General features: G+C 44.9%; 1 protein-coding gene across 2 annotated transcripts in view; it reads right to left on the bottom strand.

Annotated features, from left to right (window-relative positions):
* The window catches only part of PEX5 (peroxisomal biogenesis factor 5), a 349012-nt gene that overhangs the window by 123543 nt on the left and 206009 nt on the right, over positions 1-19460 (bottom strand). For both annotated transcript variants that reach the window (XM_069650617.1, XM_069650618.1), the window contains exon 6: positions 7159-7261. In XM_069650617.1, coding sequence (XP_069506718.1) covers positions 7159-7261 — 103 coding nt within the window. The remainder of the gene's footprint in view (positions 1-7158; positions 7262-19460) is intronic.

The following is a 19460-nucleotide window of genomic DNA, read 5'->3' as shown; positions in this document are numbered from 1 at the left end:
ACATTGTATTGTGGAATGTTGGGGGGTCGGGGGTAGTACAGCCAATATTACAGCTAACATGGAGGATGAAGGTAGCATGCCTCAAACCCCACAACCCCCCCACCGACAGCATTCAGGTGGCCTCCAGTCTGGAGCGCACTTGACCCCTACAGTGGTAATAACCAAGAAAACACTGACACATGAAAATTGCCTCCAAAAGGAAGGGAGGGCACATGTGGAACATATACCAGAGGCAGCAATGGAGCTACCAATCGACATTGACCTCACTGTATCTCCAGGTGAGGAAAAGAGCGTCACTGGCCATGACCCCACGGCAGACAACAATGGACTTAATTTGGGGGAGGCTAAAACACCAGCAAGCCTTAACATTAGTAAGAGTAATCCTATACCTCCCCCACTCGCAGAAGTGACAGAAAATTATAAAGTAGGAGAGACTGCCAAACCATGTCAAGACACCCAGGAGGAATATAGGGGAGCTACATTAACCTCCTCATATACATTTAGCACAAATGCCAAACACCAACTTTACAACCGCCCAGCCCAAGATACTCTGGGAACTACCTGGAGACCCTGTGGGAATCACGCCCTTCCTGTTGAAAGGGAACCAGCGTTTCCACTACTATAGGAAAGATGACAAACAAGGATGGGACTGGGGCCATGCTAAAAGCACCTTGAACACTAAGGACAACGGCCTAAAGCCCTCAGAAAGAGGCGGAAAGGACAGAGAACTCTCGCCTCGTCTGGCTCCCGGGACCAAAGGTATTCTGCCAGAAACACTCCTAGGGGCAGACACCATAATGGAGTGGGTGGCTGTTTTGGACAAAGAGCTACACTTAAGGGTTCAGCTTGCCACTGGATGCTCCGGTGGCCTGTCGGCTCCTGATATGAAGTGGAAGGAACCAGTGACTACGGATCCTAGTGCAAAACAACGTGCCTCAGCAGGCGCAAAAATAGGTGACACACAGCAGGCAATATTATGCTCAATACCAACAACGATAAAACCTGCAAACAAACGACAAAGGACTGACTTGGACAAAGCAACACCTTACTCCCTCGACGAGGACCTACTGAAGGATTTAATAGCTTCTCAGGTCGAGCAAAATAAAGACAAATCGAACAGTCAAAGTACAATTGATCCTAAATTAATAGCAGCCTTTTCTCTAACCATGGCACCTTCTATGACGCGGATTGAAACTCAAAACGATCAGATAAGAGCAAACCACAGTGATTGCAATGTTGCGCACCAAAATGATCTTTGTAGAAGGATTCATTACGGCTATCCAAACAAAAATGGATAAAAACGAGGAACAAGCTACTAACATCTTGAAGAGTATTCTGGAGCCCGTAATTCAAGACAAAGAGAGAAGAAGATCAGAAAGATTCTTTTTCACTTACACACCCACAACATCCGTTGGGAGGAGAGTCCCTGAATATGGGTGGCCTCAACAAGAAAGGGCCTTGGGTAGGAGAAATTGAGACCTAACAAATCAGGGAAAACACACAACTGTATCGACACTCACAGAGTCAATGCCCCTTGTAACTATAGTTATCGCAGATACAGAGGCTAAATGAACAAGTCAAACTCTATGTTAACCTTTGTCTGAAGAGGCCCGAAACACTGTGTTGGTAGCCCCGGTTGAAAAAAATAAACAACAAATGAACCCCACTCGCCCCCGAAGATCTTCCACATCTTCGATAAATTGGGTGAGGGCGACAAAGGGTTAGTAAAAAAAGGCAGATTCCCCACAGTCAGAGACTAGCTTTCCGGAAAAAACTTGAGCAAGCAAAAAAAGTACTGACAAAAAAGATACCGGCTAAGATACAGCCAGCTAAGCCACAAATTAATATGAAGAAAAATGGGGGAACGGTAGTGCCCATTAAAAAGGGGACAAGATTAAACGCAAGCATTACTATTCGAAACATTCAGAGACCTGAAACTCCAGAGATGTTTGTTAGAGGGTCAAAGAAGCCTACGGCCAATGAAAGTGCGAAAGAGATCTCAGACGTGGACGCTCAAAAAACGAACACAATTACCCAATGCTCAGGGGCAGCACGATGACATCAAGGCAGACTTACTAAACTGGTCTACTTATTCTGATGACTCAGAGTCAATATGCTCAATCGGGCCAGAAAATCAGTCACAGAACGGAGAACCTGACTCTAAACTCTCCGACCAGGAGGATGGAGAACAGGCTGAGGAACCGGAGCAAAATAACAAACAAGGGTCCATCACGAAAAAGACTCTAAAGGTCAGATTCTCAAAAGACTGTAGAATTGTTGAAACAGCAAACATAACTAGTCGAAAAACTCCAGGCACTAGTGGTCAGTCAAATGAGAATCAAGATAAAACCATAACGGACGACCCTGACCCAGAGCAATTGGTAATGGAAGAGTACAAAATCTGGAATCGGAACAGATACGGCAACCTGGAAAGGAAGGAGGCGGCTCAAAGACCGACTGGAAGATCTGTCGCACAAGAAAAAGACAATATCAGAATAACTAGGATGGTTGACAATTGTGATAACAGGTCTCCCTCTTGTTTTTTGTTAGAAAGGGTCTTAAATTTCAAAGACAACCTGACCCTCAACAGAACCAACATTATGAGACTCATTGGGTCAATTGAGGAATGTAAGAAAATACAATCGAGGGACATACTGTTAATTGAATTCCCAGAAGACAAGCGCTTAGATAGAGCCCTGATCTAAATGTCGGACCACAGAACTAAAGATACTTTCATTAAAGAAGGCCACAGACTCCTCACTATGGGATTTTGGTTAAAAGAAAGAGAAACAATGTTTCCCACATCAACATTTACACCCGAAGAGGATCGCCATCCCCCTTCCAGACCGGTATATGTGGAGTCTACAAGCCTGAGAGGCAAGGAGGCTCATCCTAAGGAACTATTGAGTAAGAAGCATGCAATAGGAGACAGACAAGCCCCACGCTGGGCAGGACCAGACGATCTGGGATGCGAACTGCCGCTGTTTAAAACAGCCCAGAGCGACACGCCCGGGTAGCCCAAGAGAAGATTGGAGCTGGCTTGCGGGCACACTGGCCAGGAAGTCATAATGCCAAAAGCTCTCAGAAACTGCCCTCTTCCAGAACTTGACCATCTGTTCCTGGAACACCAGAGGATTCACACACTTATTTGGGGACGGGGAACTCGTAATCGAGATATGATATATTGTGCCTCCAGGAGACTTGGCTGAATGAGGAACCATCCCTGGAAGGATACAAAGTATTCCTGAACCCCGCTGTAAAAGGGAACATCGGACGACCCATGGCAGGACTGATTGCAGCATGTAAAAGAACAAACGGCTGGCCCAAGCTCTGCGTACAGAACCCTACGCCACTGATTCAGTTTGTGTTGCTGGTAAAAAGGTACAATCAACACACCTGGCACCTCCTGATATGTAACATCTATTGGAATCCTGCATCATCACTTGCAGCAAATCTTCGAGACGGTTATGAATTACATCGACGAAATTAAAATAACCTACAACAACATTGAGGTCTTGGTATCTGGGGACTTGAATATGGAATGTTTTGAATCTAGGAACGAATTGATAACTAATCCATCAAGAGCTGCCACTTCGAAGATATTAAGGGGTATAAGTTGGAGCGAAGATCTACAAAAAAGAAACAAACTTGATCAATGGCAATATAAGGGGTGACATTCCACCTAAAGCAACCTGAAAAAGAGGTCCCCATACCAAGATCCTAGACTATGTTTTCACATCAGAGACTCTTTTTGGCCAGATGAGTCACTTAGAAGTGATATCATGTAACAACAGTGACCATAATCTGTTGGAGATGGTGGGAAGCCATGCCGAAGATACAGTTGGGCAGCTTTTCCACTCACTCAATACTGCCAACATTGAGGTCACACCGGGTCTTAACTGGTTAGGAATCTCTTCTACTGACCTCAGTAAACTAACTACGTCCTTGTTTAATGGCAAAAGCAGGGACGCCTCTGGCAACACCATACTACCACTCCATTACCCATTAGCCTTAAAAATCTTTCAGGCTAAAGTCGGAAAAGGTTTAAAAAGTGTGTTTACAAGGAAACACGTCTTCAACAAGGATATTTATGAAAAGAAAAAACCTATTAAAAAAACTATCTATGCAACTTAAAAAAGGTGTGCTGCCTGATGTAAGAGAAAAGTTGAGAAAAGAGAAACAATCACTCAAAAACTGGTTGAAAATGCACCAATATCAGCTTTTGCAGGCAGACGGGGAGAGAATGTTGGGCCTGATGGCCAATAAGAACACAGTCGAGATCTGGAAGCTGCTGAACTCTACAACGGTTCCACAAGATTCGATCCTTGAAAACTCAATACCATCGTCAACATGGGAGAAACACTTTGCGGGTTTGTTCTCCAACAGGTTGGGGGAAGGACACGAAAAGGTTACACTCTCCAACTTACCTTGGACTTTTGAATTCGATAGGGAGGAGATACTTACCCTAATAAAAAAAGCAAGCGCATCAAGGGCGGCGGGCCCTGACGGCCTAACAAATGCTATTCTGAAGCAACATCCAGAGCACTGGGCCGACTTCATGCTGTCTCTGTTTCAGGAAATTAAATCAAAAAAGAAAATACCCATCTCTTGGACCAAGTCAATCGTGGTCCCGATTTACAAAAAGGGCGACAGGTCTGACCCTGTCAAATACAGACCGATCGCCCTTTTGGACGTGGTAGGAAAGCGGTTCTCAGCAATACTCCTGAAACATTTGAACACATGGTCCCAACAATCACACCACCGATGGCAATCCGGGTTGAAAAAAGGGACGGGAACTGCCCTAAACCTTTTCCTGATAAACTTGTTGAAATGCAGGGCAAAAGCAACTAAGCAAAATAAGACCTACATAGCGTCCATAGACTTGGCCCATGCATCCGACTCAATAAAAAGGGGCTGTCCGATAGATCTGAGGGAAGCCCTGGAACTCCTGCACTCTGGAACAACATTAAGAATACGATTGGATAGGACAGGAACTCTGTCGAGTGAAATTGGATCATCATCGGGGATAAGACAGGGCTGCAGACTGGCACCAGCCATATTTAACCTCTACATATCCGACATTGAGGAGGCTTTTGAAGATGTGAGATGCTTCTGCCCAAGGATTGCAGGCATTCCAGTAGGAAGACTACTCTATGCTGATGACGACCTAATCATGGACCAAACTGAAGTGGGTCTGCAGAGACAGCTGAATGCCTTGTCTAAATACGTGGGTGTCAACTCATTAACCATCAACCCTAAGAAATCCAAAATCATGGTCATAGGAGAAGCAAATAGAACCCGCAGAACGAAAAGAAGCTGGAGTCTCCAAGGGGTAAAAATATCCGAGGTTACATCAATGCAGTATTTGGGGTTAACAGTGAACTATGGTAGACTCATGTGGGGTAATGGCCGTGAAGTCAAAAGCTAAGAATTTAGCAACCCTGGCTAGAATAATCAATCGTAAATATGTCAAATTTACCCTACTACCCATCCTCAACTTCTATAAACTGAAGGTGACTCCCATTTTGACGTATGGCTCTGAAACTCAGCTACAACTTGCAGGCTCTCTGTGGCGGCAGGTTGAGGGAGCATTTTGGCGACGTGTGGTGAATATGCCAAGTTCCCTCCCGTAGAAGGAATCAGGAGAGAAATGGGAATGGTGTCACTGTACACCATCATGGTCTGGAGATCACGGTCACTGTTGAGGAAATGTTTACAACCACCAGGCGAAGGAGGGTACAAAGTCCTACGTAAGGCCATTTACTCAAAAAGTGAGAAGTCTCTAACTGAATGGAGATCTACATGTGTGGAGATACTAAAAAGTCTAGCATCGAGTGAAGGGCTTCTATTGAAAAATCCTGACCACGTCAAGAAGAAACTTTACGACCAGGACTGGATAGACACAGGTGAACGGATTCGGAGCATGAAAAAGTGGTGGAGGGATAATGAAAGATACTAGGAAACGAGGCCAAGTTCCAAGATACTTGACAAAGTTCCCCTCTCCCACTTTGAGACAAGATTTCATGAGGTTTCCGCTTTAACCTGCTTGCAACAAATGAAGTTCTTGAGAGACGTAAAGTAGCCTCAATGCAAAATGACACGTGCCGGCTCTGCAAGGATACGCTTGAAACCCTTGAACATCTAACTACTGAATGCGAGTCACTGAAGGACTTAAGAACAACGTACTTGGGACATTTGTTTCAGAATTCAACAACCTCCCCCCACTCAATTTGGGTTAACTTGTGTCAAGGGAGGAGAAACACAGATTCTAGCCTTGTTGGCCTTCGTCAAAAAAATCTTTGAGAGACTGACGGTGGAAAAAGATGAAAGGAAGAGACCTATTGAGACGAGAGGAAAAAAACTGATGAAGACTGGACCTTTTATCAGACTTTTGGGAAGGGGTATGGGGTTTTTATTTATTTATTTTCTCCATTTTTTTTCCCTCCATTTTTTTTCCCTCCTCCTCACCCCGACCCTACATACTTTATCGGATTTTACATATTTCATTTTGCCAGCAATTCAATGGAAGCTAGTTTTCTTTTAGTAAATAGCATAAAAAAGTTTAAATGCAAACTATAAATATGCTAATAAAAAGAAAAAAAAAAAAAGAAAAAAAATAATCAGAAATGAAACTCCTCCCTTACAGTGGTCATCAACGGGGTGACTGTCCTGGTCGTCGTTGAGCTAGTTGAGAATGAGGCATTGCAGAGTTGTGAAATGTGGGGGGCTAGTATTGATCTATTTTCTTTGATTATGGAGGCTGGGTAAGGGTCGGTTTGAGTGGTGGGTGCCTTCAGGTTCATTATTATCTTTTCTATTGCCCACGTTGAGGTAGGCATGAAGGCTTTGTTTGTAGGTGGACCGATGCTGGGGGTTAAGCAGTGGGGTTGTCAAAGGGTTAAGGTTGAAATATGCTATAGTGCACTTGCTTCTAATGTTCACTTAGAAAGCTAGAGCTATATGGTCAGCCAAGTCTTGGGTAGGAGTGGGGTGGCTGTTTCATGGTTGGTGATTTGGTGGTATATTGTGAAGAGTTCAGCTCTTTGGGATTGAGCTCTGGTGATAGTGGATTGGAAGAAGCATTTCGTTTTACTCTTCAGCAAACTTTGGAATTTGCATTAAGGACCAAAAATGATTATCAGAGGGTCACAGACTTACCACTTCTGAGCCGCCTGATCCTCCGCTTCCCCCAGCCAGAGCTTCTCCTCCGACTGCTCCAGGTACTCCTCAGCCCACTGCGCAGGAGACACAGAGAGCGGATCTTAGAGAGAGAGAGAAAAAGAAAGAGGTTAAGAGGCTCAAGAATGGGGTGCACAATGGTGTGCAGTCTGGAATATAAAACCGTTAATCTGGACTAGAAAACAAAAAGGAAAGAAACACACCCATGACCTCAAAGAAAGTCATAATGGGAATTGCCACTAGAGGTCACCTATGCACTGGGACCTGCCTGACCCTTCCAAGACCTCAGCTAGCACCATATTGTGACGGGTCAGTGGGTGGCACTGTTGCACCGATGCCAAGCAAGCCAATTAACTACCCAGTCTCAAAAGTCAATTTAAACAGGTTGTAGCATGGCTGAGGGCATTTCCAATATGTACGTTAAATTCCATGTGTGCTGTGATGCATTAAAAGTAATCCTATGCTTATTGGTTAACTAGTTCATTATTTTACATTATTGGACACCCTTAATAGTTTACTCCTAATAACATTTCTATTTTTGCAATTAGTAATTTGCAAATGTAAACTCAGACAAAATACATGGACTACATTGACCCTAAACCTAAAATAGTACAGTCCCATGCCACTAAGGTTGAGCCACACAACACTGCCTCCAAATGTCCACACATTACGGCATCCAATTGACACCACACCCAAGACATGCCAATTAGTTGTATGCTCCCCCTTACCGAGCCTGACCAACTCATGCTCTACACCACTGAGAAAACTCAGACTTGGTTCGAGATCTCCACACCAATACACACAGGCTCTCAAAGACAACACTACAGCTACCACTCCCAATAACAACCTCACCCCACCCCAAGTCCCATAAAACGTGTTAACGGTAATTCAAAAATGCCATCACCTTGTAGCCATGCTAACATTATAAAAGCAGGACTCATCAGCGCCAGATCGCTCCAAGCACATGCCTTGGACATAGCTGACATCTTAACTCTCCACAACCTTGATTTCATTGCCATCACAGAAACCTGGCTAAATCCAACATTAGGCCCTTCTTTAGCACTGGGCATACCCAACAACGACACTATAGTACGATCTGATAGAGATGCCAATCTCTCTAAGGGAGGAGGGATTGCTTTCATCTACAAAACAGCGCTAGAGTTAAGAATGGTCCATAAGCAGCATCTACTATCCGCTGAACTACTTTCCAAACTATCCACCTCTGCCACATCCACTATCGCTATGCACCTGATCTACCAAGCCCCTGGCACAACCTCTACCCTTGAAAATTATGCATCTCACCTTTTGTCCGCCAATACCAAAAGCAATTCCCAAGTTATTATTCTGGGAGACTTTAATTTAGGCCTCCACGATCTTAAAGATTCCAAGGCCTCTGCCCTTAAGGATACCATCACTGAGCTAGGTTTCACACATCACATAAATAACCCGACCCACAACAAAGGAAGTATGCTAGACTGGCTAGCAGACCTTAACTGTAGTATCAATGTACTTTCCAATATTCCATGTGCCTGGACTGACCATCATCTAATCATGTTCACCATCGACAAGACAGCACCCCTCACTCCACACACTCAAGCCCCAGCCATGATGACGAGAAGTAAACGGAATCTCACAATTGAGAACGCATTACCTTTACTATGCCCAATTACTCATCCTGGTACTTTGCACTCTGACCCATCAGAATTAGTGAACTTAAACAACAAAACCATCTTCAAGGCTATGAACACTATAGCACCCCTTAAAATGCAGAAATCCAAACCCCGCGCCCACATTAACAAATGGTTCACGTCTCACCTTAAGACTCTTAGGAAAGCGAAACGTACAGCAGAAACTACATTGAAAAACTCCTTCAGAGTCCAACAGAGAATTTCACTGCAGCTTCACAATTACAAGCTAGCCATTATCCAGGCAAAAAAAGACAACTTCAATGATCGCATAGCTAAAGCCAATTCCAATACTAAGGAATTATTTACCATTCTGAAAGAACTTTAATCTCCTGCCCCTATACCCGATTCCTGTACTAAGGACACCTTATGGTGTACCAATATACTGAATGCTCTCCAAGATAAAATTACCTTGCTTTTAAACAAAATAAAAACTAAAAAAAAAAACGAAAAAAAAATAACTCATTGATAATGCCATCCCACAGGACCTGCCGTTTCGCCCCACCCCATCTAACATGCCACAATTCAATTTCAAGCCTTTCTCTATTAAAGAAGTAGAGATGATTATTCTTAAACTTAAACATTCCAATTGTCAGGGCAACATCTGTCCAGCCAGGCTTATTAAAGAGGCAGCCGATGCACTTGCCCCCTTCATTACCTCATTCATCAATGCATCATTTGACTCTAGTACCGTAACCACCAATCAAAGACGCTGGGGTACTCCCACTACACCTTTTCTGGATCCTAACAACCCTTCCGATTAGAGACCCATCACAACTGTCCCTTTCCTGTTAAAAATACTGGACCGTGCAGCCTACCTCCAGATACAGCAGTACCTGGAAACTAACCATCTGCTAGGACTCAGTCATGATTTAGACCAAGGCATGGAACTGACACATCGCGTATCAACTTCAAGACACAAATTCAGATACTGAAAGACAAAGGCAAATCTGCCTTACTCCTATTACTTGACCTGTCAGCGGCATTTGACTTAATGAATCATGAAATTCTATGTAAACACTTGTCATCTGCTGCTCACTTTTCCGACCAAGCCAACACCTAGATTAAATCCTTCCTTAGCAGCAGATCTACGAGGGTCTTTGCACCCTCTGCATCAGCTTCACCATCTCCAGTTACCTGCGGAGTCCCACAAGGATCCTGCGTGTACCCAACTCACTACAATGTGTTCAGCATACCTCTTTTTGATATACTTGACTATCTGGGTGTCGCTTACACCAACTATGCGGATGACACCCAGATACTCATCCCCATTACGGGTGACTACATTGCAGACAGTCAAACCCTTAATGTTATCTATAGTACTATACACATTTGGATGGCTAAGCATGGTTTATGTCTTAATGATAAAACCAAACTACTTCTCCTTGGCTCCCCAACTAAACTGAATAAACTAGGGACCCTGTGTTGGGAACGGTATGGGGAGCCCAGGGACTGTGGTGGGAGCAGGATGGGCGGGAACCATGGGATAGTGGTGGGAGCAGGCTGAGGAGAGCCTAGGGTGTGTGATGTGGTGGGGAGAGCCCAAGGACTGGGTAGGAGTGGGAGGAGGGAGCCCAGCCACTGTGATGGGAGCAGGTGGGGGAGCCCAGGGACTATACTGGGAGTAGGGTACAGTGACGGTGCGCAATACATACTGTCCATTTGGCATTTTATTGGGGCCCGGCGTGCACACATTTTGCTCAGGGGTGCCTAGGCTAAACATTTTTGAAGACCACTGGCCTAGTGGATTTACAATGTGAGGCAACTTCTTTGATTGGCATGCTCGTCAGAGTCTCATATACAAAACAATCCAGTGTGCTAGTGTATGGACATCACACATTTCGCAACTATCTCTATAAAAAAAAAAAAAAAAAAAGAGAACATCAACACAGAGGAGTGGGGCAGGGGCGGTCCCCAACAATTTATTGTTTGCTCAGGGGGGCCTTGGCATAAAAAGTTTGAAGACCACCGAGTTAAAGGAAGGAACCTCTGAATGTGGAATGATGCATGAATTAAGCCGCACATCTCTGCCTCTCTTGTCACAGAGTCCGCTTCCGACTCACACACGCCTGATCTTAGAAGCACACGTTACTTGTATACTCTCCGCTTCATCTACTATATCGTTAATACGTAAGGGCAACCTGGGTAAACCTTCCGCAACAGCATTCCTTTGGCCAGGAACATATTCTATTATGAAACTATAATCCTGGAGGACAACCATCCACCTGGAAATGTGTGGCGAGATGGATCTGAGGCCTTTAGTTGTGAAAACATGGATGAGTGGCTTGTGTTATGTCCTTACTTCATAAGGTATGCCCCACAACAAAATGCAGAAATGCTTAGAATCCCAACACACAGCTGAGGCTTCCTTCTCAATAACAGACTGTCTTTCTGGTTCCCTCAAAACCCTTGAAGCAAAAGCTACGCGCATATATTCACCTTCCTTCCATTGCGCCAACTCTGCCGAAAGACCCAACTCACTGGCATCCACTGTCAGTGTTCTACAAATCAAAAGTAGACAAAGATTGTGCCCTATCCAGGTTTTGTTTTACTGTGCCAAATTCCTGCCGACACTGTTTTGACCAATCAAATGTTACATGTTTCTTTAACGAGTACCCCGAAATAAGCTTCACATAGTACTCCTCCATGCCCAGAAACGTTCTTAACTGCTCCTTGAATGTGGAAAGAGGGGTTCGAGTCATGACCCTTACTGCACCTTCTCTAGGCCTAATTCCATGACATGTCAAAATTGTGCTCTAAATACATGATGCTTGGTACCTTGATCTGGCATGTACTCATTTTTACTGTTAAACCCTTCTCCCGCAACACTCCAAAAACTTGGTGCACTCTCTGATGGTGTTCTAATTCTGAATTTCCCCACACTAATATATACTTTTTAAAATAACTCGCCTGCAAATTTAGTGAACAGTTCCTGCACCAATAGTTGAAAGACAGCCGATGCTAACCTCAAAGGGATTATACAGAAGATGTATGCCGCAAATGGTATGATAAAGCAAGTCTGATGACAGATGATTTGTGATAAAGCAAACGTAGAAAACCACAAAGTTTGCCTCATGGTGGTTAACATTTCATTGAGTTTCGGCAAAGGATGCCATCACCTAAGTGGTAGCATTTAAATAATGCAAATCCATACACATCCTTCATCCTCCATTCCTGTTTCTTAGCTAAAACAATAGGTGATAACCATTCTGAAGCCTCAATCCCCAAGATATCTCCCTCAGCCACAAGTTGATCTAGTTCCCCCTTAGGTACTTCTCTAGCCAGCATAGACACATTCCATACTTTATGTGCCTTGTTCAACACTCCTCTCTTTAGTATTATCTTATGTACAAACCCTTTCAATCTAACCAACATGTCGCTGAAAACAGATGGGTAATCCACCTTAAGGCTTTCTCCCGACATGCCTGCATTTGGGCTTATGCACAGGACGGTAACATCCTTTCAAGGACACATCTGTATTTCCAATGCTGCTTCTTCATTGCACCCTAGGAAACTAGCACCTTTGTACGGCACATACAACTTTCCCGTGGCCTCTCATCCTTTGTATTGGAGACAAGACCACTCATATCTCAATACAGTCATTGGCACTTGATCGTAGGGACTGGGATTTCTGTCCAAGGGAATGAGTGTGTTCAACAATTTACCAAAACAACTCTCAAAGTTTCAGGGAAATCATGGTGTAGGGAGAACCAGTATATCATCATTTCAATACCAATATCATTCATTCACTGGCATGGTATCCCACGGCCCATTCTTTTTGCACCCTTATATCTAGAATAACACTTTCTCCTTCAAAACAGACGCTTGGGGATTTCCTACCTCTTCCACCATATTGACACCATGTTTGAACATAGCAAGTGTATCACAGCCCCCTGACTTGGAATCACCAGCAAATGACCTGCACAGTCTGGCAAAACGCCCTCTCACCCGCAGTGCCTGCACTCCACCCCTATAGCTGGACATTCCCTTGGCCCAATACTAGGCCTGCTTATACGTTTTTCCACGATTGTCTCTCCAGTTGGGATGCACAGCCTACACACCTTCATTTATTGCCACATGTTTCCTTCTTAGTCGCTACTTGTAGACGGTCTATTCTTCAATGGCCATTGCTAATTCCAAGGCCTTCACTAGGTTTTGCTCCCTATCTATTCATCGTCTTTCCTGTACTTTAGTATTGCAAGTTCCCATCATTATTTGACCCCTGATAATGACGCCAGTAAAATTGCACATCCCCATCACGGTCCCAAGTGCAGATACGTAGGTGTCGTTGGACTCAACCTTGCGCACAGTGTTATCCTCCCTAGGTAGGTGTATAAAGATGTGCAAACCCTCCATACTCAGACAACTGAGTAATGCAGCCTCCTTCTGGTTATCGGCGTAGTGGTTGCCACCAGCTGCTCGACAATGAATCAGTCCACAGTTCCCAGCTGATTGGCAGGTCCCCAGGGATATTCGGAAAACGGAGAGGCAGTTTTGCATTTGCGGTCTGCACTTCACTGGCAATAAAAACCCTTTGTGTTAAAGTATCCCAGTTACAATCTAGTTCCTTCTATAGTAACTTGTTTGCGCTGCTGCCTTACTAATATGCGCCTGTTGCATGCAATTTTCCTACAGCAGCAGCACAGCGATGTGTGTCCTCTAATGTTCCACGGCCAGGGAAACACTATTGCTAGACTGGTTTTCTGCAATGCAGTGTGTGAGTCATGCTCCTCCTCGGGGCCTTCTGGCGTGCCTCGTATGGTACAGAGTGTTGTGTGGCGGCATATGCCATCAATGCTGGGCCAGACATGTGTTGCGGTTGCCAAGGATCCCCACTGACACCAGGGGGATGTCGCCAATAAGATTTGACTGACCCTACAGCCACCTCCTGCAGTCTGACTTCAACTGCCATGACTGGAACCAGAGGCTGCAGAACGCTCAAATGATAAAAGGTAAGCATGCACTTTAGGAACAATGTGAAAACTAAAAAAGCATTTTGGATTAAGGCGATAAATAACACATCAATATTATCATTATTATTATTAAATAACACTATGAATGGGACATCTTAATCTACATGTCACTACAACACACTGCTAAATCAACATCCTATGCATTTGCCAGGGCAGAAGCCTGGTAAGTTTTGCATGTGAAGAAACTTCCTAATTGGGTAGCCGCCAAATGTTTCAATGGAGTTGTATTTCTGAATGGAAGCTGGATGTGCACCAAGCTCTTAAGAGGGCTATAAATGCAAGGGTATCTGCAGCATGCACTGGTCTATCACTTGAACTCATCTGGATGCTGATAAACAAGAAGTCAACCGAGGAAGACAAAGGAGGAGGAGGAGGAGGAGGATCTGTGTGGCATCTGTCCTGAACCCGCAACTGAGGGTGAAGTACATGTGGCTCTGCACAATTCAGACATCTTTACAGGACCAGAAGGAACCACAGTGGTGCCCTCTTCCTTGGACCTACTAAGGCCAGCTGGGCTACTTACCTACAGGATGTCTTGCTCCCTGAAATGCACGTGGGCGCTGCTCATCGCATTGCTGGATTGCCAACAAAGCCAAAGGGCGGGCAGGATCTGTGACCTACCACTTCTCAAGACACAGACATTACCATCTTAGACCCTAAGCAATCACACGCTTGTGCTGGCTCCAAACAAGGCTCTGCAACTTCAGTGATCCAGATGATTTGAACCTCTACTCATGAGCCCTCCTATCGACCATGCTACCTAGAGTTCATGGTAGGGGCGTAGTCCAAAACATCTGGAGAGTCAATGTTTGCCGACCCCTGAACCTCTGATGGCATCTCTTTCTGATATTAGTGAGGACTTTATTAAATGTAAGCTGCTTTCTTAACTGTGACTTGTGCAGACATAAGACTCAACACCACAATGTGTTCCTGGTAACTTTACACTGTTGATTCACATTTCTTTTTCCTCTCTGCTCTAAAACACGATTCTTAACAATTGCGCTGTGAAATCTGCAGAAGTCCCCATCCAAACACTCCACACCTAATCAGCACTGGCAAACCCAATAGTGTTGGGCTTTTGTATTTTACTTTTATAGGCATGGAAAACATGAATTTATTAAATGTAATAAAACAAATGGGGACAGGGGAAAGAGCTAGAGTGGTAGAAAGTGGATAGGCTACCCACAAATGCAAACAGAAGGGGTGTAAATAAATGAATGGAAATTCGAAAAAAGATCCTCCTTGCTCAACTGTCTCTGTGCCAATGGAACTTGGCACAGAAAGGATTTCCTCCAAGTCTCCCAAACTACTTTTGGCCATATCATGTTTTTTCACTTTTCAAATTGCAGTTTCATCAATACATACTGCCACAATTTTGGCTTCAAAAAATCCCAGAAATGAAGCACTTAGATCTGCACAAAGCCGGTCTATCCTTTTGCCACTAGGTGTTTCAAGTGCAACTCAGGGAAGCACTTTGCGTCTCCAAACATGTATACAAAACGCTCATGTGCATCTTGGGGAAAAAATAAGTTTGTATGTGTTAAAATGGGGATATGCAAACCTTTGGCACTCTAGATGTTTTGGACTGCAAATCCAATCAGGCATAGCACAATAGTCAATGAGGGATCTGTCATGCATCATGTCCACATGCCTACTAGACGCCCCACAGCACGTCCAATCCCAACATCCGGTACACATGTAGAACGGGTGCTGCGTGAGCAGCTTGGGGTCCATACATTACGTCACAGCAGAAGTCACATTCGGTCCCGGTTGTAGCCATTTCTGCATTGGCAACTGCCGTGGCGCATTGGGCCAGGCAGAGTCAGGCAGTCACGTTTACTTCCGGATCACGTGACAAGGAGATCCCGATCACATGATTCTGTTTTGGTTCATGTGACTAGGAACCAAAGGGTATAAAAGCAGAGTTCCTGCGACCACACATCGCTTCACAGCTGTTCTTCACGACTCTGTTTGGCATTTGTTCTTCAATCTTGATTCTTGGAATACTCGAACTCTGACCTCAAACTACAGACTCCTTTTGGCTTTCCCTTTGAATTTGGCACTTTTTTTCTTGTGGATATCTGGCTGTTTTGACCTCAGGACTTTCATACAGGACTTCTTTTGGTTCTTCCCTGGATTGATTTTTACTTCTCACAAACTTACGTATAACCACTCCTTCGACGTTAACAACTGCAGGTGGGCTCAGCAACTGGTGACTACGCTGACCGCCATCCCAAGTCACTATTACCATCACCTAAAGGTGCTGCTCACGTGCCCCCACGTAGCTGTATCTCAGGCCCCTGTGTGGTTAGCAGCGACTTTACTACTACACTTAGGTAAGCTTCTTCCTGGACAGTACTAGTCCGTTCTGTATACTGCAACTGTGATTGTTTGTACTAATAATTGTTTGCCTTACAGCGGCCTTGGGGTTTCCAGTGCAACGTGGTTCCGGCGTTCCAGCATCTTCCACCTGTGGCCTCGAGGATCGCATAGAGAGTCATATTATCTCTCCCTGTGTGGTACTTGGGGATGGAGGCCCCTCTAATCTTCACGACAAGTCTCGACAGGATCATGGGAGTTGCAGTTCACAACATCTGGAGAGCTGCAAGTTGCAGACCACTGCGCTAAAGTATACATTATTTCTAGAGTGTTGGTTGACCAAGACACTTACCTGGGAAGCCAGCAGGCACGAGAGCTGTGGGCATGGTGCCTCCCACACAAACCTTCTCCTATTATTTAATGTTAATATTCTTTTTGCAATGTAGAGCGATCACTGAGTAAAAGGATTTGTTCTTTTCTGTAACACATTTTTATAAAAACAACAATCTTCCAAGATTGAAGGCCCTGTTGCAGAAATTTGAAAATCACGTTGCCAACCCTGCAGATATGCTTAACATCCAGCCTTCCCCTAGACCATGGGTTTGTGGGTAGCAGCAAGGTAGCCACAAAAGACGCACCCTATAATATATTAGGGCCCTGAGAGCAGACAAGGCATCAAAAGGTGAATTGCTCGAAGTTGCGACTGGACAATGTGGAGGAGATGGTTCAAGGCTTGGAGACTAATCGCCGGGTGACATGCTCGCCTCTCAGATGTCACAGAGCTAGAAAGTGCAAGCAGTATCCATTGCTGCAGAGGCCTTCTTTCGAGAGCTGCTGCTGCTGCTTTTTGAACTGTGCCCGATTGAACAGAGTGTATGGAAACGCATTGGAAACACTATTGCCATTGAAAGGAAGAAGTCCTCTTTTGACTTCCACTACTGCCTCCTACAAGACGTCCTCCTGGGAGCGGAGCAATGCAGTGTATTTGGTGAGCTTTGTTGCTCTATTTCCTGAGAGCTGCTGCTGCTCTTTTGAACTGTGCCCGATTGAACAGAGCATATGGAAACGCATTGGAAACACTATTGCCATTGAAAGGAAGAAGTCCTCTTTTCACTTCCACTATTGCCTCCTACAAGACGTCCTCCAGGGAGCGTAGCGATGCTGAGTGTTTGGTGTTTGGCGGGTGGCGCCGGTGCTACACGGACGCCTGGTTGCTTGACTGAGTCTACGTTCTCTGTCACCTACCACCACTCACATCTACTGAGCCGGTAAGATTTATGAGATCTAGAGTGGAGTGAGGCGAGAGTGTCTTGCGCGTTTGGTGGAGCGGCACGTGAAAGCAGCATCGGAACAAACAGAGCATAAGAAGCAAGTCTTGTTAGAACCCGATACCATGTCCGGCTGTTATATGCTGTGTTAAGCCTGTGAGCGGGTTGGCAGGGATTTTGCCTGGATTATAATCTTGGCCAGCGGGGCAGAGAAGGGACGTGCTGGATAACAGGGGACAATAGAGTTTCACAAGTAAGCACCAACGGGCGTCGCTCAACCCAGCTCATAACACCTCGTAGCGGTGAGCTCGGTATATGCGAACTCAGTTGGTGCTCGTCAGCTTGGGAAGTGCTTGGGAAACGAAGAACTAGGAAAGGGGCCTAACTTGATTTCTTCGTGTAACGACCAGCGGCGAGCGGAGAGGGGGAGGCCCCGACAGCCCAGCAAGCTCAGTGGGGCTCATTAGCAAGAGCGAAGTACTGGAAAACAGGGGGACATAAGTAGCTCCGGCAGAGGGCCCCAAAGGACAAGAGAGCTTGAACTCTCTGAACCCAAGTCAGTGGCAAATACCATTTTGCAAATAAAGAAAAGCTAATCAAAGTTAAATTCACCGAACTAAAAATAAAATTAAGAAGCACAGCCCACTTGGACCTGACAAAGGTGCCAGAGTGGGATGGCTCCTATTTGGAACCAGTGGCACACTCTACAACGACAGGGACACCTTTAGCGGGGGGCACAGCTGAGAGCCCTGCTCAAAATCCATCAATAACCAAGGCCCAAATACACAGCGTAAGACCGCATTTTGAAGACGAGGAAAATGGGAAGGAGAGCCAAATTGAACAAACCAACCACTGGAAAAGAGGGCTGGAATATATGGGGACTACCAAGAACGTCCAAAGAAAAATCAAGGAATACTTCGGGAAGAGAAAAAGTAGAAGCCTGGATGAACAGGTAGAACAACCAGACCTAAGCTGGGGACGCCCAGCAGCAAATAGTAGAGTGAGCGAAATCCCCCTGGACGAAGAGTTGCGAACAGAGGCAGTATTTGAGGATGCACCCGAGGAACGAGGGAGCAGTAAGAACGGAACTGAAAAAGACAGAAGAGATATATGCGCCGAAGAAGAAATCCAAAACATGAATCATCAGTTGGAAGGGAAGGAGACACAGCTGAAATTTCAACCCCAAGTGGTACAACACTGAGCGCTTTAAACTATGTTTTAAACTCTTTGGTCTCAGTCTTTGAACTGCTAAGAGGGGAGGTGCAATCGCAAGCAGGAATACTTCTGGAACTAACAAATGAAATGGCGAAATGTGACGCGCCCATGGTTGGTCTGATTAATGTGATCAATGTCACAATAGCTCCATCAGTAATGGAAGTTAAAAAAGAAATTGCTAAACAAAGCATGGACGTAGATCTCCTTCGAGTACAACTGATTGGAAATGGAAAGGCTGAGGAGACTGGGAGAAATCGGTTGCAGGAGTGCCTCCGAATTTGGCGGGACAAGCTCAAATTAAGGGCAAATGAGACTCAAACTGGTGAGATAAATCCCAAAACATTTGAAGACACACCACTATTGGAATCGACAATAGAAGAACTTATGCGGACGGCACAAATATCAGAAGACCAAGTTGAAATTGTAAAAGAGATCCAACAAACGTTGGGGGAAGAGGCTGCAGAAGCCCTAAATGGATCAGCCTCAAATTGGACTGAAGCAATTAACCAAAACTATAGGAGGAGAAGAAAGACAAAGAAAGGACGGAAGGGAAAGAAAGCCGAGATGGATATTTGCCCTCAGTTGCCAAAAAAACAAGAAAAAAAGCCTAAAAACCACAACAACAAAAAAATCTGAAAAATCAAAGTATTAATGAAGGCAATGAACATCGGGCCACGAAAAAGTAAAGAAAATCAAAGCAAAAAAAAGCAAAGGGGAACAAGCTGAGATCTGCTCAGCATAGAAGACAGCAGCTCGGAGATTGCAGCTCAAAATCACACGTGGTGCGTGTGAGTATTGGTCTTCAAACTGATGTTCAAACA

The sequence above is a fragment of the Ambystoma mexicanum genome, chromosome 3p (assembly GCF_040938575.1).
Source record: "Ambystoma mexicanum isolate Mex_15411 chromosome 3p, UKY_AmexF1_1, whole genome shotgun sequence".
NCBI lineage: Eukaryota > Metazoa > Chordata > Amphibia > Caudata > Ambystomatidae > Ambystoma > Ambystoma mexicanum.
The sequence above is the reverse complement of the archived record's forward strand: the minus strand, read 5'-3'. Positions and strand labels throughout refer to the sequence as shown.